Here is a 14,421-nt window from a genome sequence, read left to right as displayed (position 1 = left end):
TATGATTACCACACACTTCTTTTTCCCCTTTTCCTTTGTACAAGGGAATAATTATACCTGACTTCCAATCCTCCGGGACTCTACCTTCCTCCCAGGCCAATCTGCACATCTTCCACATCCATTCTACTACTATCTCTCCCCCATGCTTCAGCATTTCACCACACACTCCATCAATTCCTGGGGCTTTCCCCGATTTAACTTTCTTCATTGCTTCCACAACTTCTATCCTACTGATTTCTTCCTGTCTTCTCACCTCCCTCCTCCTCCCAGCCATTCCCCAGCCACTTATACTCGCATTACTTCCATCCTCTACGTTCAACAATTCCTTAAAGTGTTCTCTCCATCTGCTCACTTTTTCTCCCTTCTCCACTAGTAATCTACCATTTTTATCTTTCACTCCCTTGCTAACTTCACTTCTACCCTGTCTTACTCTTTTCACCTCTCTCCAGAACATTTTCTTACAGTCCCTCCACTTTACACTCAAATTCCTTCCAAATTCCTCATCCACTCTCTTCTTACTCTCTCTTACTAATCTTTTCACCTCTCTCTTTCTACATATAACTCTCTCTTCCGCCTCTCAACTTCTTCCACGCCCCTATTTCTCATCCATTCATTGTATGCTTTCTTCTTTTGTGCCACAGCCTGTTTCACCTCTTCAGTCCACCACGCTGTTCCTTGCACCCCCCTCCGTCTTCTCTTCCTTCCACTCACCACATCACATGCTGCACATATTTCTTCTGTATATATCCTACACACACCTTCCACGTCTGGATGATAATTTTTTTTTTTTTTTAACGCCATGTCCCCTTTTTTCCACTAGGGATAAGATGTTGTCCCTGGGTAGAGGACTTACGTTTGGAGCATGTAGCACTTTATGACTGGATGCCCTTCCTGATGTCTACCAATGACCCTTGGGTGGTTGTAAGCCTCCAATCTTTCGGCCAGAGAAGAGAGCTCTAACCCACTAAGCCATGGCTGCTATACTTAGCATTAGGACTGAAAATTCTATTTCTCTGTTATCGCATTTTGGTATGTACTGTATGTGGTGCCACCACCATGCCTTTATGTTGCAGGTAGCCTCCTGCCTTCTATGGCACAGAAGGTAGGAAACTGTATCTAAGGCTACCTTTCCCCATGCTGTATATTTATATCTTTGACATTATCACAGCATAGCTCTAGATCACCAAAGTTCATAAGACTATGGAATTTACAGCCAAGGTAAAGAAAACCTTATTGTAACAAAGAGGCTTATCCAACAGTTCTATTGGACTCATGCACAACAGTCTGTCTAGTCAAGATGGTCACAATTATGTGACTACTAACAAGACTGTACAGTACACTGTTCTCAAACCTTTGCTTACAAAGCAGTTAAAGTCAACTTAGCCCTTTTGTCATAACAAGCTGTCCTTACCAATCAAGCACAACCTTCCTTACCATTGTGTCACCCATTTTCTTATAGACGCGCTGTGGACGGAAATCATCACCATAGCGAATAAAGTAGTAGTGGGATATAAGCCTATCCAGGGGCCGCCGAAGAATGTTGATGTAGAGAGGTTCCACTGATGCTCCAAACCTTTAAGAAAGAATTACTATAGTGGACAATAAATTAGCTATGCCATACAGAAATTTTATTTTGGAAAAAAAAAAAAAGCTACCTACCTTTACTGTATCTCCATCTATCATACAATCCTTTTTTGCATTAGGAGTGGATGAACCCAGGCCTAGGCTACCTAGTCCCAACATCAAGGGCAACCACTTGTTCTTCTAAGTGGTATTTCATAGCAACAGACCCTGAACTCTTTTTAGATATACACACTTATAGGCTATATCAGGTTGAAGTGTCTAAACCCATTAGACCACCACCTACTGCCTACTGGGTACATCATGGAAAGCATATTACGATACACTGAGTGGTATCATGCACCAGCAGTATATGACTGCTTAAACTTACATCACCCAGTCTAAAAGACAGAGTATATAACCCCAATGGTGAAACTGAAGGAGAGAGTATGTCAAGTAACACTGAGGTTCATAATCACAGCAATAAAATCCCCTATGGCATTCCTAAGTCAGGGGCCTTTTTAAATATGGATCACACATTCCAAAACATGAAATGGGATTTCTGCAGCCTCTACACATGACAACTGAAGAACTGGCAAGAAAGGTTCACTTGCTTTGTTCTTTTCTTCAGTACCATTACAGTATTTTAGTACTAGTACAGTTTATCAGAATAAATCATGTAGTAGTCAAGGCAAGGGAGAGAGAGAGAGAGAGAGAGAGAGAGAAAGAGAGAGAGAACTTGCTATATACTGCACAAAATACCAAGTCAATGATTGTCCATATATTACCTGTTGAAATTTAAGTATGCAATATGGCCATGGTAAATCCCTGGCTTTCTGTTCTCCCAGCTTGACACATTCTGGACAAATCTCATCTGCCAAGGAAATACAGTACTGGTGAGAGCTGTGGGGAAAAAAAAATGAAACTGAACTGTGCTGCAGCCTGCAACAGCAGTTCATCATCACCACTGTCATCACCTAGCCTATTTCCAATGAAACAGAACTGTGCTGCAACAGCAATTCATCATCACAATTGTCATCACCTAGCCTAATTCCAATGAAACTGAACTGTGCTGCAACAGCAATTCATCATCACCATTGTCATCACCTAGCCTATTTCCCATCAAAAAATATCACGAGTAGGATCCATGAACAGGAAAACAAAAACATAACACCACAAGAACTGTCAGCATCAATATTCAGCATCAATAGAGTGCCCAGTGAAATGGTTCCATCTCCCAGGTATCAACATTCCATACTACAGGATATGCTTTCATTTAAAATATCTGCACTATCATATTTCTGTCATTTCAAGATGCATAGGCAAGAGGCAACCTATCACAGCCATTTTCACCATCTCCAATTTAAACATGACATACATGTTACAAACTTATCATCTATATTAGGCTACATAATGATATGTTAACATCATTCTCAAATCTTCTACATCATTGAGGCTACCATGTTGCTTGAAACACATGTTCAGTGAGTCACCATATCCCTATGCCAATACTCATAACTTTAAAAATATATAAATTAAGACTAATAAAGTTAAAATGCCAGACAACGGAAAAGAGCAAAGCCAAATAACTCTTAATGAGCAATTACCATAAAGAAAACTGCATTCTTAGACTTAAACACAACACATCATGCACTTAGTAATGTTGTCTGCAGAATATACATGACTAACCTGGTCTGTTAGTGAAAGAGTTGGAATCTTCTTGGTAGTATTAACATTGATGACACTAAATTTGTTCCTATTACACAAGTCATAGGCTAGGCCTATGAAGGACGTAGATCCAGTTTTGGGGATACGATTGTAGATAACCACCAAATTTTCCATGTTGAATGATCGTGCATTACTTTTCCCCTTCCCTCCACCTCCTCGTCCACCCCCACCTTCCACACCTTTCCCACCCTTTCCTCTACCACCACCACCACCAACACCTTGTCCACCTCCTGCAGAAGCCCCATTGATCCTTTCATTCTTCACTTCTGGCAATGTTGCATCTGCCTTGATCTCTGTAGCAGCTGAAAAAAAAAAAAATTATATATCTATATCTATCTATCTATCTATCTATATATAGACAGATATATACACACGTATAACCCTATTTAATGATGCAATTGGTTATGTAAAAACCCACTGTTAGGCGGGGTATCGTATCTCGGGGTAGATTCAACTTATAAAGTATAGGGATGCGTTTATGAGCCTTGGGTTTCCCCCCCAACCAAGTCCTAAACCCACCCACATGAGTCCAAAAACAAATTTAAAGCCAATCTAAATGGCCTAACAGCTGTAAAAGAAGCTAACCTAAGCCTAACACCTGTAAATCTGTAGAGGTGTATGGTGTGTAGGAGGACTACCGGGCCTTGGGAGCAGGCTGTGAAGCCTATGGTCAGAGTCGAGCACATAAAATAAATTTTAAAAAATAACTCACTAAAACCAACAAATAAGATCCGAAAATTGTATAATATAAGTCTGGAAAAAAAATCAAGCTTAGTAAACTGTACCCCAAAATGACAATGTTCACCCTAACTATGGCTAAAACACTTTAATCTAAGCCTAAAAACAGTTTATAAATTAACTTAAACCCACAATTATAGTTTAAAATATAATCAAAATCAGTATAAAAAAAAAATCAAAACCCATCGTTAAACCAGGGTTTGTCCATCACTAGGTGGGGCATGGTGGCATTTCTACCCCCATCCTTAAGCCAGAGTATCACATCTAGGGATATCGTATAGTGAGGTATACGTGTGTGTGTGTGTGTGTGTGTGTATATATGTATCTAGATATATATATATATATACACACACACACACAGTAGATACTGTATATATTTACACCGTAAGATGGGACTATTCAACTCCCTTTTGGCTATTTTTAGTTGTACTGTACTAAGGTTTGCAGTGCAACATTTAGGGCACTTAAAAGCTTCACTGTTTGAATAATGAAACACAAATGATCCAACTTCATATGTGGAAATGGATTTTACCATAGAAAAACACAGGAAAGACATATTTGAAAAATAAAAACAATGTTTATTAACCCGTCACGTCCCGAGGCTTTCCGCACCTCCGACATCCCCCAGTCCCGAGCTATTTTGGAAAAAAAAAATTTTGGCTAAAACTTCCGCTTTGGTTGAGAAACGAAGGAAAATCACCAAGAAAGGGCTTACCATGGTCTATAAGTGGTCGGAATAGGTGAGGTCTCCCACGCCAGGTATCGTATTCTATCATTGACGTGTGAGGCGCTCACGTTTTCTATGGTAGGAAATATTGGGAGAAACAACACACAACACCTCTATATTTATTGAATTTGAACTAATAAACAATAACAGTAGCAATATAATGGATTTCAGACACATATATATGAAAAATAAGCATTGTACCATCGCGCGAGCATAGCGAGTTAGGTCCGAGTCGTAACATGCTATGTGCTCAGTTTCTTGTATCAGTCAACATATCATTTTTTCTACTTGTATACTTCTGTTTCAATGACATTTTACCAATTTTCACTGTTTGTAAATGTTTTCAGATGTTTTCATTCATTATGATGATGTGCAGCATAAGTTTAGCGCACATCGGCTTACTAAGCGCACTCGCTATGACTCGTATTTCAACATACCCAATTGTTTTATCACTTTCCTATTATTTTTCCCTTTACATAGAACCTTTCCTCCACCACTCCAAATGTTTTCAATAATTTACATTCATTACGAGGGCATTTAGTGAAATCTATCTATCTATCTATCTATAGCCCGACGTCCTAATCCCGCAAAGGGTGGCCGCAGACAAAACGCCTCCAAGTCACTCTGTCACCCACCATTTGACTCCCCTCCCCCCAACTCACCCCCCCCTCCCTCATATACCTCTCAACTCCATCCCTCCACCTCATCCTCGGTCTACCCCTCCCTCTCCCTCCCTCCACCTCACCCACATACACCCTCTTAGTCAGTCTTTCACTCTCCATCCTCTCCACATGTCCAAACCACCTCAGTGTATTTCTCCTAATCTTTTCAACCACATCCACATCTACCCCACAACGTTCCTTCGCTTCTTCATTCGTCAACCTGTCCCTCCATGTCACTCCACATGCTCCTCTCAAGTAACTCATTTCCACTGCTCTCACTCTTGACTTGTTCCCCTCTTGCAAGGTCCACGCCTCGCTTCCATACGTCAGGGTAGGGATCACAATACCATCATGCAGAGACTTCTTAACTTCCATACTCACCTCCCTATTTCTCATCACTGCTTTCAGTGTGCCAACAACCTTCCTTCCCTGCTGTACCCTTTCACGTACTTCATCCCCCAAAGTTCCATCCTTACTCATCACACTACCCAAGTACTTGAATGCACTCACATTCTCCATATCCTCACCATCCAACCTCACTGCACACTCTGTGACTTCATTCCTCTCAAACACCATAACTTTACTTTTGTTTACATTAACTTTCAGCTTCCTCCTCCTACACACTGTCCCAAATTCATTCATTTAGTGAAATGCTAGCGCATATTCATGTAGCAAGCACAATCTCAAACACTCGTGTTTCATCTTCTACTTTATTTATTCACTCCAATTATACTTTCCCACTTACATTACACACGTTTACATCCCTATACTGCACTATACATACTTACTGGCATTATTTATTCAAGTGAGCGTCAGAATATCGCATGAAAATACCCTCGCAATGAATGTTTCGACCAACATAATACTCAAACACTTATATACTGTACTAATTCTTCACATATATTACACACTTTCCCACTTGTTGACTTCTATTTTCATAATTACGGGCCTTATTCATTCAACTGAGCGTCCGGATATCGCATCTCTATACACACGCTAGGAATATTTTGACTTAGAATATATTTCAGCACTTACAATAATTTGAACTTATATTATACCCGTTAGCATTTCCAATAATAATAATTACATATTTACGGGCCTTATTTATTGCACTGAGTGACAGAATATCGCATCATAAAACCCTCGCTAGGAATGTTTCCACTTACAGCATATTTATACACTTACATACAATTTTTGCACTTATGTTATACCCGTATGCACTTTATACTAATATTTTCAGATCAACATGACTGATAATTTCACTGAGCGTCTGTTTGTCGCATTTACTTCATAGTTTCAGCGTCCTATCGCATTCACACCATATCAGAATTGCATCAACGTGTGATATTCGCTGAAACATGGGTGAATACAGAGACCCACGTCACACTCGACGCACTCATAGTGGGTGTCCTTCCTCTGTGTGGTGAGTCTCACCCGGGAATTGCTACACACATGACACCTGCGTTGGGGCCTAGGTCTGTTTGGCTGGGGAGGGATAGGAGTGGGGAAATGGCGGCTGGATATTCTCAGGGGAGTTTGGGCAATAGGGGCAGTGCGGGTGCGATGTTGGGGCCTTTCAACAGCATAACGTGCAAACATCTCTCTTGTGAGCTCCCTCACAAACCCTTCAAAGGTTTCCTGAACTCCTGTTGTCATGGCGTGAAGGTGGTGGCAATTCAGAGCAGTGATGTCTAGCAAGTGAAAGAACAGTTTCTTGTACCACTTCATCGTGGTCCTGGCACACTCTATCGTCGATATCATGGAGTCTGACTGGTCCACCAGGCGCATGTTTATGTTATAGTCCATGACACATTCAGGTTTCCAAATGTGACGCCTGTTCTTGTTCCGGTAATCAACGGAATCAGTACGGTGCATCAAGGGGCGGTGAACCGTCGACAAGGGGCTTACTTCTCTATTATGGTTCCACACAGTTGCAAGGATGTTGTTGGCTTTGAAGAAGACAACCTCATTCCTGGCAAGTTTCCGCCCTACATTGGCCATGTGACGCCGGTTCACCTTCACGGTTCCACAAACTCCCGTCTCATGCATGTGAAGATAACGAGCAAGAAGAGGGCTAGTGTACCAGTTGTCCAGGTAAAGGACGTGACCACGATGAAGGTAGTCTTCTCTCATTGTCTTTACCACTGCTCCTGACAGTCCAATACTCCGACCTTCTATTATGTCTGTCTGTGCACCGGTGTACAAGACTATGTCTTGCACGTATCCAGTCCTACAGTCGCACATAACAAAGATCTTGAACCCAAAACAGTGCCTTTTGCTGGCTATGTACTGCCTAAATGAAATATTACCTCTCCACAACACGAGACTCTTGTCTATGACGAGGTCTCTATAGGGATAAAATGACGAACGAAAGGTTTGCCTCAGGTGATCAAAGACCAACCTAATTTGCCTCATCTTATCTGTGTTGTTCGCATTTGCAGGATCATGAGCATCATAGAAATGGAGGCGACTTAGAATTTGTTGAAACTGATTACGGCTCATCACTTGCCCAAATATTGGGGTAAACATAACAGGGTCCCTTGTCCAGTAAGCTGGAATTCTGTTTTTTCGTATAATACCCATCAAAAGGACCAGGGCACAAAATAGGAACATTTCTGAAAGGGAGACGGTAATCATATATGATAGAATGCCTACTCCTTGTTCCCAATCTTTCACTCTCAAGGCGCTGGGTGCTTGCAAAAAGGTTGGTTTGGTAAACAATCTGCTCCACGAATGCCTCGCTAAAAGACAGGTGGAAAAAATCCAACCAGGTGGAATTACGGTGAATTCCGGGAGCAATGCAGCCAGAGCGCCCCTCCTCAGTGAAGGGGTGAATGAGGGGAGAAAAATCACTCCCATCCTCCCAATTCCATCCCACAAATCCCTCGTCCCCATCATCTCCATCACCGCCTTCGTCTGGGTGGGGAGGAGATCCTGGTGGGGGAGGTTGGGGAGAAGGAGTGCGGAGGGCTTCCCCACTATCACTCCTCTTCCCTTTGCCTTTACCCTTTCCCTTTCCCTCACCCTTACGGCCTTGAGGAACATTAGAGAGCTGTGGGGATGAAGTAGGGGAATATTGGGGAGCATAAGACGTGCTGGGGAGTGGTTCATCCCCACCTTCCCCCTCCATGACAACACCACGTGATTTTTCATGCACCCTAGCTTGCCCACGTGTTAGGGGATATTGGGGAGCAAAAGACGTGCTTGGGAGTGGTTCCTCCCCACCTTCCTCCTCCATCACAACCCCACGTGATACAGAACGCACCTGCACTCGCCCACGTGATACACCCCGCCGCCTCACACTACCTAGGGAGAGCAATGACTCACTCATGCCACTCTCACTTTCCATACTCCTCCCTGCACTTTCCCTTTCACTCCCCACTCACTCCACGGCACTTCCTAACTCCCCAAACAAAATACTAGGCCCATACCTGTTCGTCCGACGTGGTGTGCGCTCGGGGCCACGATGAGTTATTACCTCACGTCCATACCACGTGGCAGCACATCCCACGACTCCGTCCTCGTCCTTGTAATCGAATTCGGGTTCCACATCAGGTTGGGGCTGGACATAGGATGTTGCACGTGGTTTCTTGGCCAGCTGCCCCTCTCTAGCAGCACGGTAAGTCACGTAATGCCGCTTCCTGGGGGACAGGACTTCATCACTGCTGGTGGTTTCCTCCTCCTCTGGCTGCACATAATCTTTATCAACAACCTCGTCGTCCAGTGGGGAATCACTGTCGCCTGTAAAGGCGTCCAAGGCAGCTTGAATTTCAACCTCTGAGTGACCTCTCGTAGCCATGTCTGAGCAGGACCATTGCTAACAGGTGAATGGACGAGCCGCGGGTTAGCGCGGGTCGCGCGGGGTCGCCGAGTGTCCCCGCCTGGCGGCGGGTAGGGGAAGGTCAAGTGAAGATACGTACCGAAAATCAAGCGCGAAATTTGAAAATTGTCAAAATTATGCACTTTGCAATTGCACGACGTACCGGTACGTCGCCGGGACTGGCATGTGCAAATCGTTGCAACGTACCCATACGTCGACGGGACGGGGCGGGTTAACACCTGATGTGGGGCAATCGGATTCGGTGGGCTTACCTTCAGTGAAACACTCGAAGTTTTCATTCATATCGCTCAGACCTTCTAAGCCCTCTTGCCCAGTACTGGTGGCGAGCGAGACAGAGGCGGTGGTCGAAGTGGTGTTGGGGCTGGAGACCGAGGCTGGGATAAGGGAGGCAGCAACGGAGTGGGGAAGTGCACCAGTGGAGACTCAGGTAGCATGGAGGGAGGTAGGGATCTGCTGGACGTGAGGTCCAGCACCAGGGGTCATAACATCCTCGGTGGAAGGAGGCCTTGGGAGTTTATCTGCTGGTAGAGGGCTGGGAAGATCTCCGACTGGTAGAGGGCTGGGATGTTCCTCTGCGGGGCGATGGCGTGGTGAGGTCTTGCTTAGAGAACAATGTGAGTGTTGTTTGCTTGGCCACTCTCTTCTCTTTGTCCAACATCACTCGGTACTCCCTCATGCCCTTCTCCAGACGATCAGCTGAGTCCCTGCTTCATGCTGGGAGAGTCGTTCATCCTCATCAAGGAGATGACCTCATCGACATGGCCATCATCTCCTTTAGAATCTTTATGTTCAGGATTCGCACCTCTGGGATGATTATCTTCTCGTGTGCCTCCTGGTGGGCTTCTTGGATCTCCATGTTAAGGAGCTACTCGCTACTCAGCTCCTCCCTGTGGCGGTCCAGGACCTCCTCCACATCCTCCTCATTCACCTCACCGAATCCCACCTTGTGCGACAGCTGTATGATGTCCTGCCGCACCCATTCCACCGGGGGTGCTTGCACGCCCTCAGGGTAGCCAGTGAATGAGTGAACACAATCCGGCCACAGCTTGTGCCACACTCCGTTCATGATAACCTAGCCAACCTCCCTCCAGGCACCTGTGATGTTCTCGATGGCATATCTGATACTGTACACCCGGCAGAATGACTGCACTATTGTCTGGTCGTTGCTGTCACACACCCTCACCAGGTGCTGTATAGTTCGCCGGAGGTAGCAGGCCTTAATGGTGGCGATCACCCCCTGGTCCATTGGTTGCAACAACGACATGGTGTTGGGGGGCAGGAACATCACTTCAGTGTTGCTGGCCCAGTCTTTCATCATAGGAGGGTGGCTAGGATCATTGTCTACCACCAAGAGGAATCGATTGGTAAGGGTTTCCTTGGAGACACACTTCTTGACACGAAAGAGGTACGAGTGGAAATACGAAGCACAGATGTAGGACATCAGCCAGGCCTTCTTGTTGGACTTCCAGATTACCCCCACACTCTCCTTGACAAAGCCAGAGCCCTCAGATGTTCTGAGTGGTTGACTATGAGTGGCTTTTACCTACGGTCACCCTCGGCGTTGCCACCCAGCAGAAGTGTAAGCTGGTCCTTTGAAGCCTTGAACCCCGATGCAGACTTCTCTATTGCAAAGAAATGTCTTGGAGAACATTCTCTTCCAAAAAAATCCTGTCTCGCTGAAGTTCATGACTTGCTTTGCACTGTAGCCACCCTCCGTGATGATTCGTTTCTGCTCATCACGGAACACTGCCACCACCACTGCATCCGCACTCGCCGCCTTGCCAGACATGCTCGCTTGGTGCTGGCTTGCCCATTTCCTGAAGCAGTCAAATCAGCCAGGGCTGTCTTTAAAGGTTTCACTTTCATCCAAATTTCTCCTCACCTTTAAATCGTCCCAAAGGGAGAGTGCCTTGGTACAGATGAGTGCCTAACTCATGGGCACCTTCTGCCTGTTCTAGTCCTCCACCCATGTGCGGAGCATCCGCTCCATCTCCTCCATCACTGGCTTCCTGTAGCAGGTGATACAGAGGGCACTGAGGGTTGTAACATCCCTAGTGGCCGTCTTCATTATAATAGTCAGGACAGTTGACTGCGGAAAGTGAAGAGCCTAGGCGATGGCACACATGCCCTTGCCTTTATCATGCTGCTTCAGAATATCTAACCTCACTCTGAAACACTCTGAAACACTCATAAGCTGGCGCTTTGCGGGAACATCACCTGCACCAACACTAGCAAGCCACTTACCCTGACTAGGGTCACCACTACCACCACCAGCACCACCACTCATCCCACCACATGCATCGCCCTGACCAGACATATCACACTTATTTAGAACAAAATGACACAAAATCTCACACCACACACAGTTATTATCACTATCCTACTCACTGGCACTGCTGGTACACAGTTATGATGCACTACGATCGTGGCTTGCGTAATATTGGTGATGTAACATGATGCACGATAGGAGAGTGTACAACAGATTCTCACTCGTGACAGGTGGTGCGAGAAGAACGATATGGGTGTGCACGGGATGAGTGATGGGTGCAGGAGGGCTGTGTGTGTGTTTCTGTGCATTCTGGTGGGTGGGTGGGCTCAGCTGGCTGTGGACCACGCGTGATGCAAACTTTAGGCCGATCACCCATGCACGATACCTCGCAGGACCCATTGCCAAACTGTGGGTAGGCCTACGCTAGGTGGGGTAGGGTGGTATTTCTACCCCCATCACTAATCTGGGGTACCGTATCGCATAGGGGGGTGTCGTATAACGGGATATTCCTGTATGTGTATCTATATACAGTACACAGTATTACATCGATATATGATACCCCTAGATGCGATACCCCAGCTTAACGATGGGGGTAGAAATACCACCATATCCTACCTAACATTGGCCAAACCCTGGTTTAATGATGGGTATTGTTTTTTTTTGTTTTTTTTACTGATTTTGATGATATTTGTCTAAAATTTTGTGTTTAGGTTGATTTATTAACTGTTTTTGGACTTAGATTAATGTACAGTATTTTAGCCATAGGTGGGGTGAACACTGTCCTTCTGGAGTACAGTTTACTATGCTTGATTTTTTCCAGACTTATATTTGACGATTTTCATATTTTATTTGCTGGTTTTAGTGGTTATTTACGGGTGCTAGGCATAGGTTAGGTTCCTTGACAGCTGTTATGCCATTTAGATTGGCTTTAAACTAGTTTTTGGGCTCATCTGGGTGGGTTCTGGGCTTGGTTTGGGGGGAAACCCAAGGCTGGTAAATGCTCCACATTGGTTTACATGTTAAAAGTACCCCAATATACGATACCTCGCCTGATGATGGGGTTTTACCTAACCAAGTAGATCGTTAAACCGGGGTATGCCTGTATACATACAGTAATCCCTTTATTATCCGGATGCCCACTAACCAGACACCCCACTACCTGGACATTTTGGGCCTGGGCCTTCAGAACCCCAAAATGGCCAAAAAACTAAAATAATTCCCCTAAAAATCCAAAAATTTTCCCACCCATAATCTGAACCTGGGGTGCGACACCGAACAGCTGTGTTCACACATGGCCGCTGGCCCCCTTCTGTTCCTCCCCTCCCCAGTTACCGCCGAGCTACCATTGTAAATGCTCATCGCAGTGGATGCCGCACGTGCTCGTTTTTGTGAATAAACAGTGAATACACTGCAACACCTCGCCACTAGACCACATGGGAACTTACAGTGTAGTGCAGTATTAAGAATTTAGAATTTAAAGTGCAAAGGATTAAGTGTGGAGTGCAAACTGGCAGTTGAAACTGGCATGGTGCAATTACAAACAGAATAAATGATTTTTGTAAGAAATTGCATATGCTATTATATATCTATATTAAATTATTAAATGTCTTGAGAAAATGCAGATAAAAGTAAAACTGGCAATATCACAGGCAACAGAGAGATAGAACAATAATAAATAAAAGTATGCTAATTTATTTAAATATCTCAATATTTTACAGTAATTCCCAAAAATATATGCAAATGGTTTGTGCTAGTGCTTTGCGATATTGCGCAAGCTAAATATGAGATGGCGCACTTGCGCAAATTACAAATACAGTGTAACAGAAAATAAAAATAGTAAATAAAAGTAAGTACAGCATACTAATTTATTTAAATATCTCAATATTTTACAGTAATTCCCACAAATATATGCAAATGGTTTGCACCTGCACTTTGCAACATTGCACAAACAAACATTAGTCAAATTGTGCACTTGTGCTTGAGCAAGGTAGTGAACTGTGGATTGAACATTGCGCTTGCACAAGGTCCTTTTTCGTTTGCGCTGCCCACCACTGGTAAAGTCTGATTTTTATGAAATTCAAATCCTTTAACTGTTCCCTGCCCCAGCCAGGGTTTGAACATGGGTCCAGTAGGACTGCAGGCCACCTCTCTACTGACCGAGCCACTGCCTCCTCCAAACAACCTAAGTGTAAACACATGATTTATCGATCAATGATGCGATCAGGATAGCCTTTTCAATGGCCCCTCTTTATGTCATTTTAGTTACAGTTCTGGTTGAAGAGCTCCTTTAGTTTCTTCTCTCTTATTTTCCAACATTTATTTAGAAATTCCTTTGTATTTTCAAAGCATTTTTCCTTGAACAGCACGAATGTAAACACATGATTTATTGATGTGACAGTTTTCATCAATGCATGAAATATCTACTCTTTAGGGCTTTCATAATTATTAATATTTATTTTAAATTATTATTATGTATTCCATGATAGGACAGATGTTCAATGGTCAAACATGAACTATTCTTTGTTGAGTTGCCTAGTTGTCCACATTATTTTGTACCTCAATTGATGGGCAAAAATCCTTACCCCAAATGACAGTGTTCACTCCACCTGTGACTACAACACATTAATCTAAGTCTAAAAACAGTTTATAAATCAACCTAAACACAAAAGTTAAGTCTATAATATAACCAAAATCGGTAAAAAAATAAAAAAAATAAAAACCCATCGCAAAACTGAGAGTAGGCCTACTTTAGAGGTAGGGTGGTATTTCTACCCCCATCACTATTCCGGGGCATCGAATCTTGGGTACCATAAATTGGGGTTTGCCTGTACATACAGTATATATATATATATATATATATATATATATATATATATATATATATATATATATATAT

At 43.8% G+C, this 14,421-nt stretch overlaps 1 protein-coding gene across 1 annotated transcript in view; it reads right to left on the bottom strand.

The window, feature by feature from the left end:
• Positions 1-14,421, bottom strand: part of LOC145412069 (heparan sulfate 2-O-sulfotransferase 1-like) — an 87,803-nt gene that overhangs the window by 46,078 nt on the left and 27,304 nt on the right. The window contains exons 3-6 of the mRNA XM_080281987.1: positions 3,489-3,590; positions 3,250-3,440; positions 2,349-2,434; positions 1,435-1,573 (exon numbers count right to left, since the gene is read on the bottom strand). Of these exons, the coding sequence (XP_080138113.1) occupies positions 1,435-1,573; positions 2,349-2,434; positions 3,250-3,440; positions 3,489-3,590 (518 nt within the window). The remainder of the gene's footprint in view (positions 1-1,434; positions 1,574-2,348; positions 2,435-3,249; positions 3,441-3,488; positions 3,591-14,421) is intronic.

Source organism: Coenobita brevimanus, chromosome 92 (assembly GCF_032717465.1).
Source record: "Coenobita brevimanus isolate Jiangsu-jjx chromosome 92, ASM3271746v2, whole genome shotgun sequence".
Taxonomy (NCBI): domain Eukaryota; kingdom Metazoa; phylum Arthropoda; class Malacostraca; order Decapoda; family Coenobitidae; genus Coenobita; species Coenobita brevimanus.
This window is presented reverse-complemented; position numbering and strand designations above follow the sequence as displayed.